The following is a 15367-nucleotide window of genomic DNA, read 5'->3' on the forward strand; positions in this document are numbered from 1 at the left end:
TGCCACGTTTCGGCATAAACATTGTATTGGATACCACATATCGGTATGCTAACAATTTAGGTTTGGGTTCCATGAGAGGACAATTGACTTGGCATAACTGTGTAATTGAGAATTACGAACTTGATCGTTCATAAATGATATTGATATTGTATATGTTTGGTGTATGCATGTTATTATTATGTTGTAATGGCTTATGTTGTTGCACTTAGTGGGATAGCTGCGTGATCCTACCAGTACACTGTGGTTGTGTACTGATACTGCACTTGCTCTTTCTTTGTTGAGTACATAGCATCTTCAGGGGGCAATTGACAGACTTAGCTTAGAAGATCAGTGATCGTTCGAATTCAAGGGTAAGCCAGTTCTTTCAGGCTGCCATGAGTTCTCTTTAATTTAAAGTCCATATTTTCGGACTTAGACTTTCTAGTTAGTTATTCCTATGTTAGTTTGGGGTGGTACCCATTTTTGTTTAGACTTCTGGATCTTTTTAGAGTTTTAGTACATTGACTTTCAGGTTCTAGGTATTACTTCCGCAATGTTAGTTTTGGTTGTTAGACTTTTGTTGGAGTTTATGGGAACCTTTAGCTGAATTAGTATGAAAAAATCAGAAAGAGAAAAAGGCAATTGAAGGAAGAAGAAGCAACATTTGTGGAGAACAAAAGGATCTGAGAAGTGAATTTGTCTTCTTCTTTTAGTGAGAGAAAATTAGGTGTAAGAGAGAGAAAGAGAGAGGGTGCTTGCTTTTATGGGTAAAGAAAATAAGAGCTTTTATCTTTATCTTTATTCTTATAGATTCAAATTAAAGAGGAGAGAGAGTGTGTGAGACCTCAACAATGATGCCACACTAATATTTAAACACAAATTTACACTATCTCCTTATTAATTAGTAATTAAGAATAAGAAAAACAATAAAATACTCATTGCCAACATTTAAGAATGTTATAGCTTATGCATCGCGTCAATTGAAGGTGTATGAGAGAAGTTATCCAACACATGATTTGGAGTTGGCAGCAACAATGTTCGCTCTTAAGATCTGGCGGCACTACCTTTATGGTGTTAAGTGTGAGGTGTTTACTGAGCATCGTAGTTTGCAGCATGTGTTCACTCAAAAAGATCTGAATTTGAGACAGAGAAGGTGGATGAAGTTACTCAATCCATCCAGGCAAAGCTAATGTGGTGGTAGACGCTTTGAGTCTAAAAACGGTGAGTATGGGTAGTTTAGCTTGCTTGAGTGTATCTAAGCGACCATTGGCTAAGGAAATTCAGACCTTGGAGTCTAAGTTCATGCAGTTGGGCATCTCAGAAAGAGGTGGGGTACTAGCTAACATTGAAGTAAGGGCCACAATCATTAAGGAGATCAAGACCAAACAATTTGAAGATAAAAATTTGAATGAACTTAAGAAAAAGACTGTGATTGGTAAGGCACAAGAGACCATTCTTGATGCAAAAGGTGTGCTCAGTTTTAAAGGAAGGATTTGTGTTCCTCGAGTTGATGACTTGATTGAGAAATTGTTGACGAAATCTCATGGTTCGCGATATTCTATTCATCCGGAGGTGACCAAGATGTACTGAGATTTGAAGTGAATTTATTGGTGGCCGGGCATGAAGAAGGATATAGCGGAGTTTATGTCTAAGTGTCAAAATTGCCAACAAGTAAAATATGAGCATCAAAGGCCTGCAGGTTTGCTCCAGAGAATGCCAATTCCAAAATGGAAGTGGGAGAGCATAGCCATGAATTTTGTTGTTGGTCTTCCCAATACTTAAGGGAAGTTTGATTCTATTTGCGTAGTGGTTGACATATTGACTAAATCAGCCCATTTTATTTTGGTAAGAATAGATTATAATGTTGGATAATTGGCTAAGGTTTATGTGAAATAGATAATGAGGTTGCATGAGGTGCCCCTTTCTATCATCTCAGACCGTGGTGCCCAATTCACATCCAAATTTTGGAGGAAATTACATGATGAATTGGGCACAAAACTCACTTTTAGTACAACCTTCCATCCACAGACAGACGGACGGACAGTCAGAGATGACTATTCAAGTGTTATAAGACATGTTGAGGAAATGTGTGATTGATTTTAGAGGGCATTGGGATAAGTTCTTACCTTTGTGTGAGTTCTCCTATAATAATAGTTATCACTCCAGCATAGATATGGCACTGTTTGTGGCACTTTATGTGAGGGGATGTAGATCACCCATAGAATGGTTTGAGGCTGGAGATGTGAAACCTTTGGAGGTTGATTTAATAAAGGATGCTCAAGATAAAGTGATGAGTATTCAAGCTAAGCTTTTAGCAGCCCAGAGTAGACAGAAAAAGTATGCAGACCATAAGGTAAGAGATATGTCATTTCAGACTGGTGAGAATGTTCTTCTTAAGGTATCACCCATGATAGGGGTGATGAGATTTGGCAAGAAGGGCAAGCTAAGTCGTTGATACATTGGTCCCTTTGAGGTTCTTGAATGTGTAGGGCCATTGGCTTATAGATTGACTTTACCTCCTAATCAATCTGGAGTTCATCCGATATTTCGTGTGTCCATGTTGAAGAGATATCATGATGACGGGGAATACATCATAAAATGGGACTCAGTTGTATTGGACAAGGACTTCCAATATGAGGAGGAACCAGTTGCAATTCTTGATCGTGATGTGCGTAAGCTGAGGACCAAGGAGATTAAGTCCGTGACAGTTCAATGGAAGCATCGTCCAATTGAGAAAGCTACTTGGGTAACCGAGAACGACATGCGAGACAAGTATCCCCAATTGTTCGTCGATTCAGGTACTACTACATTATTTCTTTAGCCTGTTTTCCTAAATTTGTCACTGGGGGACGAGTGATGGGTAAATTAATATCTATTGTAACGACCTATTCCTATCGTTATAGAAAAACCAACGGGAAAATTTTTGGGCCGAAAAACTTTTTTGTAGTAACTTGGAATTTCCCAACCTAGTCCAGATTTGGACGAAATCTGAGTCAGTAAGGTTTAGGGAAATCTGGTAACAATTGGTTGGTCAGATTATGAATTTGATCACATGAGTAGATAGCTAACACGTTAAGGAATCCGTACGACTTTACCGAATTGAATTCGGGTGAGTAAAACTCCTGAAACTGATCTTAGCGTGAATAGTTAGTTTCTGAGTGTCGTTGGTTGAAGGTGTGTTGTGAAATGGGAGTTTGGAATTCTTAAATCGACTCACTGGTTCCGTGCAAGTTGCTAAGGTGAGATTATTTCTGCCAGGGCAGGGACGCTACAGCGGGGTGAGTACCGCTGTGGCGGGACATACGCGACTTAAGTCGAAAATAAACACCAAAAATGTTTTATTCTGCACTTTTCAACTTTGAGAGCTAGGAAACGACCCCGGGTGCTTTCTTGACGGTTTTTCACCATTCTTAAGGCTAAATGTAAGGTTTTAACTCCCCGAATCCATTTTTTGATCCGTAGATCATAATCTAATGGGTAATTATCGATGGGGGAGGGTTTTGATATGTAATTTATGGTGGAAAAAGCCTCAATCTGGGTATAGGGATCATGGGTTTGATCTAGGATTGATAGTGTTGACTTTATTTCGTGTAATTAAGTCTTGCTTATTGATCCTAGCATTATATTGATTGTTTGTAGACCAAGAACAAGCGGAAAGGATTTGGAAAGGGAAGAATCAAGTTTCTTAGAGGATTCAAGCGTGTTTGAGGTAGGTGATGGTTGTGATTTCATGTTGTGTGATGTATGTTTGTTCTTGCTTCATTATAATGCATGTATGTATGCGGATGTTGCATTATTGATCACACTAATTGTAAATGAGGATAGATGAATGATGAATGCTAGGGGTGTACAAAACCGAACCAAACCGCAAACCGAGAAAAAAAACCCGACTTGTGGTTGGTTTGACTTGGTTTGGTATTGAAGAAAAAAAACCCGACTATTTTTGGGTTGATTTGGTTTTAACTAAAAAAAATCAACCCGAGACCAAACCAACCCGACATTATATATATAATTTTAAAATTTTATTTTATACATAATAATATTTACTTTGATATAATATTTAAATATTTCTTATACTTTTTCATAGTTTTTAATCTTTTAATTTATTATTTCAAGTTTGAAACTTAGAATTCTGAATAGTTTAATAAAGATTATAGTCCACAAATGTTGGTAATTATAAAGGTTAAATCAAAATCAAATTAATACTAATGCAAAAAGAAAATCAATTCAACACTAAGAATGACAATAATATTGAATATTTGTTCTATGGTTTTACATTGGTTTATTCAAATACATAATCTAATTTTAATTTCCTTTAATATTTAGTCATGTAACTAATACTTATTAAACTTAATTTTAGCATGATTTAGTACTTTTAAATTATGATCATTGTCATTATTACTTATTAATTTGCAATATTTGTTTTACGCGATTTCATTATTATTATTTTTTTGTTGGATATTTTAGTGTCATTAATCATATCATATTGTGTTATATTTTTAAGAAACATCTTAGATAGTTGTATTTTGGTAGGACTAAAGAAATATTTGAAGTACAAGTAAATTATATGTTTGTATGAATACTTTACCGGAAAAATCCGAAAAAACCCAAAAATCCGAAAAACCCAAAAAAATCCGGAAAAAATCGAGGTTGAAAAACCCGAGTTTTATTGATTTGGTTTGGTTTATAGATCTAAAAATCCGCCACAAATGGTTTGGTTTGATATTTGAAAAACCCGAACCAACCCGGTCATGTACACCCCTAATGAATGCCATGAATCATGACTTGATTGTATGATTATAAGAATGTACTTTATGATTGTGATTGTGGCTTGTTGAATGGATCGGGTGTTGCGTTCCGACACACTAACTTGGATCGATTGCCACATTTCGGCATAAATATGGGATCGGTTGTCACGTTTCGATATAAACATTGGATCGGATACCCCTTCTTGTTTAGACTTCTTGATCTTGTTAGAGTTTTGGTACATTGACTTTCAGGTTCTAGGTATTACTTCCACAATGTTAGTTTTGGTTGTTAGACTTTTGGAGTTTATGGGAACTCCCTATCTTTTCCTTAGCATTTAAACTTGCTTCTGTAACGTTAAATGCTTTAGTATTTTGATTAAGTTGGTTAGCTAATTAGTATGAATGGTTCTCCCACCGGAGGATTAGTGTGGGTGTCATTCACGATGGTCTAGGTCGTGACAGTTTCAATATTTAAAAAAATAATATTTTAAAAGATGTTAATAAGTAACTTTACAAATAAAATGAATAGGATGGTATATTTACATTTAAAGTAAACTAAAAATGTTTACTAGATTATAAAAGAGTAGTTCTTCATTAAATTATATAATCAAATTTTTACTTTATTTGATTTTAAACATATTATTCTGAATAGTGAACTAATGTAAGTTTGATTTAAATTTAAAGTTGTCCGGCCAAAATTTGATATTTTTTTATATTATATAGAAATATGAAGTTGAGGACGATCGAGGATAATATGGTCATTTCATATATATTTCATTTTAAAATTCTATAAATTCTATTTTTAAATTTGTCAAAATATTTTTTCAAGTGACTAAATTCCTCCATAAGTTACATGATTATTCTAGAAACTATAATTTATAAGATTTTTCTAGAACTAACTATGACACAAATAATTAGATACCAACTCATTATTCATTTCATTCACTCCTCAATTCTCTCCCCTCTCATGTCTTGTACCAATAAATTTTTCGTCCTTTATTTCTGATTTGCATCATAAATATTACACACTTCGGTATAGATCTCTTATTAGAAAGACCAATAATGCAGTGTTTTTCAACATTAAGAATTTCCTTTTTGATCAATTCCTTACATAATGGCCCTACTTTTGTAAAACAATTATAAGACAAAAGTAAAATTCGTTATTTCGAACACATCACTTATGGGACTTGTCCATATAACAAATTTTCACCAAATTCAACTGATCCACATTTTCCAAACACTCTAATGAATATGATAATGGTCCAGTTAACATGTTAAATCCAATATCAATCTCAATTGCAATTCTCAAAAGGCATAATTCATAGGGAATGCAACCAGTGAGTAAGCTCTTCAAGAACAAAATTTTCAACAATTTCGGAGCATGTTATGTCCTTTCCTTTGGTTCTCTTTAGACTTTTCAATTTCATGGTGTTGCTTTTCTTTTTGGATTGTAATGATAATTTTTGAAGTATCTAATTTACTTGATTTCTCTTTTTATGTATAATCCCAAAGCTTCACGTAACATATATGTCATTATATAATTTATTGAGAAACATATATTTATTTATTGCTATTATTTTAACATCAGTTAAAATCATTTTAAGCAAGTTATATAAATTATTATTTTAACTACCTCATGTTAAATTACTGCAATATATATTATATTAACTTTCTTAATATTTTTAAATTCTCATTATTTGAGGTAAAACATTCATTCATCAGGTATATAAATTAATTTAGAAAAAAAAACCTTACTATACTAAGTTGTTCTCCTAATTTTAGTGAATATAAAGACAAGATATAAAGTCATAATAACTTTTTTCATCCTTTTATCACTTTGTAAAGAATGTGATGATTCATTCTAATTTTCATCAAGTAGATCACTATTTTTGTTTGTTAATCACCTATAAAACAAATTTTAAGTGTATTCAAAATTAATAGGATCAACAGACTTGATTGCTTTATATAGTTTATGAAAATTGTTAATATATTGAGACTCGTAATTTTAATCTATTCTCTTGAATAATTTTCAAATAAAATAGAAAAAAATATTATTAAATTAATTATTCAATTCGGATATACATGTTTGACATGATGTTAAAATAATCACTGGAGCATGTGATATTTTTTATTATTATTATTTCTTATCATGTTTATTTGAAAATGTCATAATAATTTTTCTTTTCGAAAACTAATTAAATTTCTATTAGAAATATATATAATATTGTAATATCAAGCCCAACAGGCCTTTAAATTATCTAGTACTTATTTAATATAGAAGCAATGCGTTTTCGATATCTCATTGGTTCGTACCTTTAATTTCTATTTTTATGGACTATACCTTCTTTACTCATTTTTTTAAATAAATAAATAAATAAATATTTGATACTCTTTTTTCTGTTTTTAGTTAACTTTTTAGGATTACCAAAACTAGCTAAGGATGAGGGTTTTGTTACTACGTACCATTCCAATTATATTATTCGTTGAGGTCTTTTTTTTCCTTCTTTTTCATAGTGGGGTTATGAAAAAGACTTCAAGAAAATGAAAGAAATAGAAGTGTGTGGCCTTTGGCCCTTTGTTCCTTTTGATAATATATATATTTCTTCTGTTTCAATTTATATGAATTTGTTTGATTTGACATAAAAAAAATTAAAAAAACTTTTGAAACTCGTGATTTAAATAAGTGATAGATGTTTATATAAATAGATATTTTAAAGTTAAAATTATTAATATAGAAATATGTTATTTATTTTAAGACTAGCTAAAACAGAAAGTAAGTCATATAAACTGGAGAGCGGGAGTATAATAAATTGGGGTTGAAAATCAAACAACAAACTTTGTACATTACCCTTACTTACTTACCCCTTTCACTTTTTTTCTCTTTGCTTCTCTCTCTCTCACTCACTCACATTTGTAAGTGTGTTGTGTCTTTCCATTTTAGCTCCAATAGTCCTTTTGCAACCAAAATCTTGTCTGAGATTTTTCTATATTTGTAAGTCCTCATTGCTACACATGTACTATCTTATTATCTACTCCATAACTTATTACCTTTTCTTGCCTCATTTCTTCTATTTGATGCTTTTCTCTTTTCCTTAAACTTGCAAAAAACATCCTTATAATCTCTTCTTGTATGAAATTGGTACTTAGAATTACAATATTATTACCTTCATCAGGACTTGAATTAATTAATTTCAATCTTTCGTTGATTTGTGTTTTTTTTTTTAATAAAGGGATTGATCTAAAGAGATGGTGAGAGGGAAAACACAGATGAGGCGTATAGAGAACACGACAAGTAGACAAGTTACTTTCTCAAAGCGAAGAAATGGTTTGCTCAAAAAAGCTTTTGAGCTTTCTGTTCTATGTGATGCTGAAGTTGGATTGATTATTTTTTCTCCAAGAGGAAAGCTATATGAATTTGCTAGCTCCAGGTAATTAAATACTAACATATATATTTCTTACTTTTAATTTTATTGGTAAATTTTCTATCATTTTACATAAATCTAGCTTCATGTTAAAGATTATATTGCATTTTATGTTAAACATTATTGCATCGTTACAAATTTTCTTGCAGATCGCATCAGATCTCATATTTGTACCTGGAAAATCACAAACTATAAAAGATCGATGTAAATATAAGTCTATATATAGATGTAGATGTAGATCCAAGCCCTTTTAATTAATTAATTAATTAACCAATGGTTAAACAAATTCTAATTCTTGCTTAAAAAAGTTTCTCCAAGCTAAGCTAAGTACCTTCATGAAGAGGTTGGTACTGTAACCTATTTTAGAAACTCAACCCTAGTTAATTAAAAGATTCCTCTTAAATTACTACATTTTATTAACAACATAGTAAGTAATCATATTGTAATTTGGTTCCTCTAACCTAAAAAAAGAATAATAGTGTTAAATCTCATAGGACCAAATTAAGTTTTCCTTGAGTAATTATATTAGACAATAGAAAGTGTACAATTATCTTGTTTATAGTACTAGTTATCCTCATCTCATGTTTGGTTTAAGGGTGTGTTCGGTACAAAAGAAAATATTAACTTTTTTATAATGTTCAATTGTGAAAGTTGTTTGAAAATATTTTCTCTCGAAAAAAATGAATAAAAATAAGTTTCAGTACTAATGTCATATATATTGATTGTGTCTTCACTATCCTCTAATGCATCTCGTCTTCGCTCTCACCACGGCGCCGCCCATAATCTTCATTTCTAGGTAAGAAATTCACTTATTTTTCATATTTGCTTAGAATAAATGGTCAAGAGGTATATTGTGAACTTAAATTTAAGTGTTTTTTTTTTTTTGAAGTATAAATGGGAGCCAGTTGTCAAGTTATAGTAGTACTAGTTGATTTCATGCTCTATATACGTTCTTGGGCTGTTCCCATTATAACGCCACCTTAAGAATCTTTTGGGAAGACAACTGCCTATTTCTGTACGGACATCAATCACTATGCCTTTTGTGCTTCTATGTATGAGATATATCATACTATATTATATATTTCTGTCAGTAAAATCTTTATTTTCTTTCTTAATATATGGAATATCCATGTTATTACCCATAACTTTTGACATCCTAGTAAAAGGCATGCTTCCATAACTACAAACAAAGAGACAAATAGGAGAATATTTGATAGTTGTGTCTCCTCCCCTTTTTTTATTAAGTGTTCGTGTCAGTTTGCGTGCATCATGATTATTCTACCACCAAATCATTTATATTGTTTCTGATGAAATTTGAACCCTAATGCAATTACTCGTTATCGAATGCTAGTTTATATATGTTGATATTAATATGTAAGTGATGTTCAAAATTGGCAGCGTACCGGAGGTAATTGAACGCTATAAGAGACATACTAAAGATAAAGTTCAACCTGATGTAAATCAATCTGTGGATATTCAGGTAAATATGCAATTAGTGCATTTGCAAAAAAGTAAATAATTAAAGGCTTACATTATATATGCATATAATGCAGAATAATAAGCAAGAGACAGCAAGTTTGATGAAGAAGATAGAGCTACTTGAATCATCTAAAAGGTTCAATTATATATAGCTGTTATTTCATTTTTACTACTCCTTCCGTCCCAATTCATGTGACATTATTTGACTGAATATGGAGTTAAAAGAATAAAGGAAATACTTTGTTATGTTTATCGAATTGCCCTTATTAAAGTCACATCTAGTTGACTTTTCTTCACAATAAAGTGTTAAGTGAGACACAATACGCGTGAAATGGAGAAGGTGTCATTAAATAGTTGCTAAATGAGGAAATGTGACATTTCTTTTGGCGATGGATTAAAAAAGAAATATCAGGTGTCACATAAATTGAGACAGAGCGAGTATCTTTTTCTATGTCGTCTCAACATTGAGAGTAAGTTTTGAAAGACCTTTTCAATCTTCTAAATGGCAATTTGCATGCAAAACACAGGAAACTCTTGGGAGAAGGTTTAGGATCATGCAGCCTTGAAGAAGTACAACAAATAGAGAAGCAATTGGAGCAGAGTGTCACTACTATCAGGGCTCGAAAGGTTTAATTTTTTCACACAATTACAAGCATGCTTAATAACTTTCTATAATCTATTTTGAAATTTATGGAATTAGTAACTTGTAACGCATTTTTCGTTCTCTTCTTGTTTTCAGATGCAAGTCTTTAGGGAACAAATGGAAAGATTGAAAGAAAGGGTAAGACTAGTTGCATTGTCACAATTCATACATGCATAATGTCAATTATCCTATATGCTAGGTTGCTCAGACTCTTAAACATGCCAACGCGTGCATAAATGGTCAGACATTAGAAAACGATACTAAGGTTGACCTTTTTTAATATATATGTATCGTTGGTGAAAAATCCTGACTCTCACATTGCATGCGTAGGTCTATTTTTAGAGGATCAGTCATGAGTGTGGAAATATGGTTAGAGAGTCCGAACACCATAACCTATAAGTGGTTATGATATTGTTGCTTGTTATGCTTGTCTCCCAAGAATTTGTTAGTAACTTACGCTTATTATTTATTTCTTACTTTCTTATCTAATATATTATCCAGGAGAGAGCCCTTACAGCTGAAAATATGATGCTGAGGGAACTAAAGGTACAAATATCTTTTCCTTTTTTTGAGTCACACACATAGTCTAGACTCCCAAACCAAACTTCAGATCTATACAATTAATATTTATTTTTTTGAAATTTATGAACTTCAATTATATATGACTTAAATAAATCCGTCTAATTTGAGTATTGTTCATTGTTGTATTAGTTTGGAGGGGATGAAGAGAGAGGAAAATCAAGTGGAGAGAAAGAAAGAGAAGTAGTAATTTGTATAGAAGGTGGTAGCGATAAATCAGATGTGGAGACTGAATTGTTTATCGGACAACCTCATCATCATGACTCCAGAATAAGGCGTCCTGAGTGGTCTTGAGTGGTCCGACAAAGGACCACTCAAGACCGCAGAATTGCTCTCATGTGTCCTTATTTTGTACGTCAATTTAAAATGTATAAATTTTGACTAATTATCAAGTATAAACTAACTAGTATTCTCATCTGCTTAATTATTTTGGAGATGTATGAGTGGGTTTAATCTCTCTCTTAATTAAGATGGAGTTTAACTTTAATCCCCTCTTCTGAGATGCAATTTGTACTTATTGGGATGATGTAGTATTATTACATTTACTTTCACTTTAATAAAGCTCCTTTCTTTTATGATGTTCATCAGTAAACTTTCATATTATATTTTCTTTCTCTACTTCAATAATAAACATTATCGAACAACTAGAAAGAAATTACATTTAACTCTAAAAGTAATAAACTAGCCAACTACACGTCTACTTTAGGCAATCAACATAATTGTTGTTATTGGTCCTGGAGAGAGAAATAAAACCTATAATCAAAATGTTACGTATCGATGTAGCTTTTAAGGTATAGTTTTTGGTATTCGATAGTCATTGGTTTAATTCAATTCACGCTTAAGGTTCATTAAAAGAAAAAATGTTCTCAATATAAAGTTTATAACTTTTTGAACTTGGGGTTGAGATTTTTTATCATGGGCGAAGAGATTTTATCCGTCCCATAACAACCTCGAAACAATTGGCTAGATGAATTAGAGGGGTTTTTCTTAGTTTAATCGTACTGCTGACAACTGTCTCGAAAGTAACGGACTGTTTGGGTATCCACTTACTTTAATTTTAGCATCTTTTGCTTCTTCTTCATATTCATATAAAATTTCGTACAGAGGTTTTATTTTTATTTCTGTTACATTAGAAAGCCTTTTTTTTTTCTTGATTTTGTACAAAGGTTTGGCGATTTAGGGACCACTTTTGAACATGGCCTTTACTTTCAAATTTTAGTTGACCACATGATAACAATATTTTCATCAAATTTTCTTTGATTTATTATAGCATATCATAGTATTCTCAAAAATGTTTTCTGCTATAACTAGGTCTTTTTCCTGATAAAATTGGGGTAATACAGAGTTAAATCAATTAATTATTTAAAGCAAATCGAGTCTCAAATAAATGTATTACAATAATATAAGATACGTCTTCATCTCCACCCTACCCCCACACACAGAAATAAGAATCTAGTGAGGGTTGACATTCTCGAGTGATTTATAAGAGGTATATAATTTGTTTTCGATTTCTCATTGGCAAATGACACGTATATACTAGTACTTGACATATATTGATGTTTTCCCAACACTAAATATAAAAACTCCCACGGTCTTGTCATAAACTTAATCATTACTTGTATTACATTTTTATATGAGAACGTTCGAAGTAGCTAGGAGAGTCAAATCACCTCATTATTATTAGAGTGAATGCAAGCATATAGTACTAAAATTCCTATAATTTTCACTAGTAGGTCTCACACTATTTAGTATACCCCCACAATTTAAATTTAATAATTAGTTTGCTTTTCTTTGTAGTTATCAATTTGAAATTTTGTTCGCATACCTAACAGGTTCTCTCTTATCTATCAGGCAGCAACATTAATTTCCTCCTTTTATACTATAATTTCTAAGAAATTGAGTTTTGTTCACATGTAACATACATAGTTCATATGTCATCCCCATTTCCATTCTTGTACTACACGAAGTTTAGTTTTATCAAAACATTTCTATTTAAATTATTCCAATCTCGATTTTGAAACACTTCTATTTAAATTAAAATAAAACTTTTAAACCCCTCTTACTATGCGAACTTTCTTTACTTAACTTTAACTTTTCTCTAATCACATTCAAATATTCCATTTCAATTTCAACCAAATACTTTTATCCAACACACAACTTAAATATTTCTCGTTTAGAGTTAACAAGATTCTGTCATAAATGTCATTGTTTCCCATGAACTTGGATATAGTAAAAGCACAATCAACAGAAAAAATTACTCTTTGTTTACTTTTACTTGTCTACTTTAAACTTTGCATGTTCCTTAAGAAACAATGATTAATATGCGCATTTTCTATAATAATCATATTAATTAATTTATTTTTAAGTCTTGACAAATGATTTTTGAAATAAGTAACTAATCATGTTGGGGATAAACTAGAAAAAATAATAATTTTGTTTTAATATATTAAAAATGACAAGTAAAAATAAAAATATATTTTAAAAACAATGAATAAGTAAAACTGAACCAAGGGATACTAATGACTAATGAGATATGTGATCTATCTAGAGTCAATTGGGAACCAATTCAATACTAATGAGAAACAATTTTTAATTACAAATTGGAAAAAAAATGCGCATTTTATTGTTTGTAAAGATTAACCCTAGCTACTTTCTGGAAAACAAATTATAAAACTATTTAATATTTTGTTAAAAGTGTTAATTAATTTGGACGGCAGGCCAAGAAATGTATTAATGAGTAATAGAAAGATGATTTTATTTTTAAATAGTAAATATAATTAGCAATTTAATAATTTTACGGTTGTAATTTAATCATCCTGTATATAGGGTCATATCTATGACGTTGAACTTAATTATCTTTTGAAAATTGTCAATTTTTGCAGATGAAAATTAAAGAATTGATGGATGGAACAGTAATAAACAATTTTTATATTTTTAGGTTAAAACTTCTGTCTTATCATCAAAGTTGCAAGGTAGGTAATATTTTTCTATGTTTCAATTAAATTTATCTCGTGAAATGTCAATATAGCACTCTTACATGATATTAGCATTAGTATGTCAATAAAATTATCTCGTGAAAGTTAGAGGTACACCTTTAGATCCCAAACATTTTCGGAGATCACTTTTGGGATTTTATTATAAACTTTTTCTAGGACAATGAATATCATAGGTAGTTTTTCTTCTTCTCCCTGTACTATTAATGCTTCATTAATCTAACGTATGAGATGTAAACGTCATAACATGAATCCAAATTGATTCTCAGTGGACACAACTCTCCTTGTCCTCATCCCATCTCCACCATCTTCTTTCAAATTTTGACAGTGTAACTTAACAACTTGATACCCCTGTAGTTGTTGCAATTTTGAATATCACCCTTATTCTTAATTATATAACAAAATCATTGTACTTCTCATTTATTATTCGACATTTTTTATTTCCTAAAAATAACGTCGTCAAACAATCTAGTTAGTCATTTCATACCTAAAATATCCAAAAATCTATATGACTCTCCAAGTGCTCGAAATTATCCAATATATTATTCTTGTTCCTTTCTTCATTAAGAGTTTATTTTCAAGAATAATTTTAAAAGATAAAAGAAAACTCATTTGATCCACAAACATGGTCAAACTGATTAGTAGACTTAACTCCTTGATAATTTCAATTTAATTTGACAAAGGAAGAAAAATAGGAATTGAAGAAATAAAGGGTAAAATAGTCTTTCAAAATTTATTAAGACGAATAGAATATAGAGGTCAATTTGTGCGTAAAAAAATATTAAACATGATAAGTTGCCAAAAAAGGTACGCATCAGGTGATGTTAGCAATCCTCCTTAAAAGGAATTAAATTAGTCAAACACTCACCTAATCTCTAATATTTGAAGATTAACATAAGTATATATATAAATTATAATTAACTGGTCCCGGAGAGAGATTTTTTTTTTTTAAAAAAAATGAATTATTAAAAAAACAAATGCACTGGGTAGTAGCAAACATGGTGGCTTCTCGAGATTATTTTTAAAAATTTTAATTTATGTAAAATTAAAGTTTTTTCGATTAATGTACTAATAAGGGGATATAATAGTACAGTAAATTATTAATTAATTTATAGTTTATTTAAAATAAAGTTGGTTGGCGTGCCGACACCTGTCACCACCATCCACTACGTCCTGTTTGGGTGCCCACTTACTTTTGGCATTTTTCCTAATTTTGTACTAAGGTTTTGTTATTTTTTGGGACCACTTTTGAGCATCATCTAATTTACTCATTAATTTTAGCATCATCAAATAATTTTGTATTTTCTTGTTTTTTTTAATCTAATAGATAAACAATATTAAAAGCATATTTAGAGTCCGCTTGAATTGACTTATTTTTAGATATTTTTTACTTTTAAGCATCTATTTAATTTTGAAGATGTTTGAAAAGTTTTAAAATAAAACAAAAGTTAAAAGTAGGATATTTTCTATTAATACTTTTAACTCTTTATTTATAAGCTCATACAAACCTGCCCTTAGTAGATT

General features: G+C 31.0%; 1 protein-coding gene across 3 annotated transcripts; it reads left to right on the forward strand.

The window, feature by feature from the left end:
* Positions 1 to 7564: 7564 nt before the first annotated feature.
* Positions 7565 to 11434, forward strand: LOC102601650 (MADS-box protein SOC1-like). Of its 3 annotated transcripts, none has more exons than XM_006339441.2 (8): positions 7565 to 7719; positions 7958 to 8155; positions 9548 to 9629; positions 9703 to 9764; positions 10156 to 10255; positions 10368 to 10409; positions 10773 to 10817; positions 10983 to 11434. In XM_006339441.2, the coding sequence occupies exons 2-8, from the start codon at positions 7974 to 7976 to the stop codon at positions 11142 to 11144; spliced, it is 675 nt and encodes a 224-aa protein (XP_006339503.1). In that variant the 5' UTR covers positions 7565 to 7719; positions 7958 to 7973; the 3' UTR covers positions 11145 to 11434. The 3 variants fall into 3 exon arrangements, with proteins under 3 accessions (XP_006339503.1, XP_015167027.1, XP_006339504.1); XM_015311541.1 differs by lacking the exon at positions 7565 to 7719 and adding an exon at positions 7759 to 7866; XM_006339442.2 differs by lacking the exons at positions 7565 to 7719; positions 7958 to 8155 and adding an exon at positions 8164 to 8945.
* Positions 11435 to 15367: the final 3933 nt, after the last annotated feature.

Source organism: Solanum tuberosum, unplaced genomic scaffold, assembly GCF_000226075.1.
Source record: "Solanum tuberosum cultivar DM 1-3 516 R44 unplaced genomic scaffold, SolTub_3.0 scf00010, whole genome shotgun sequence".
In the NCBI taxonomy this organism is placed as follows: Eukaryota; Viridiplantae; Streptophyta; class Magnoliopsida; order Solanales; family Solanaceae; genus Solanum; species Solanum tuberosum.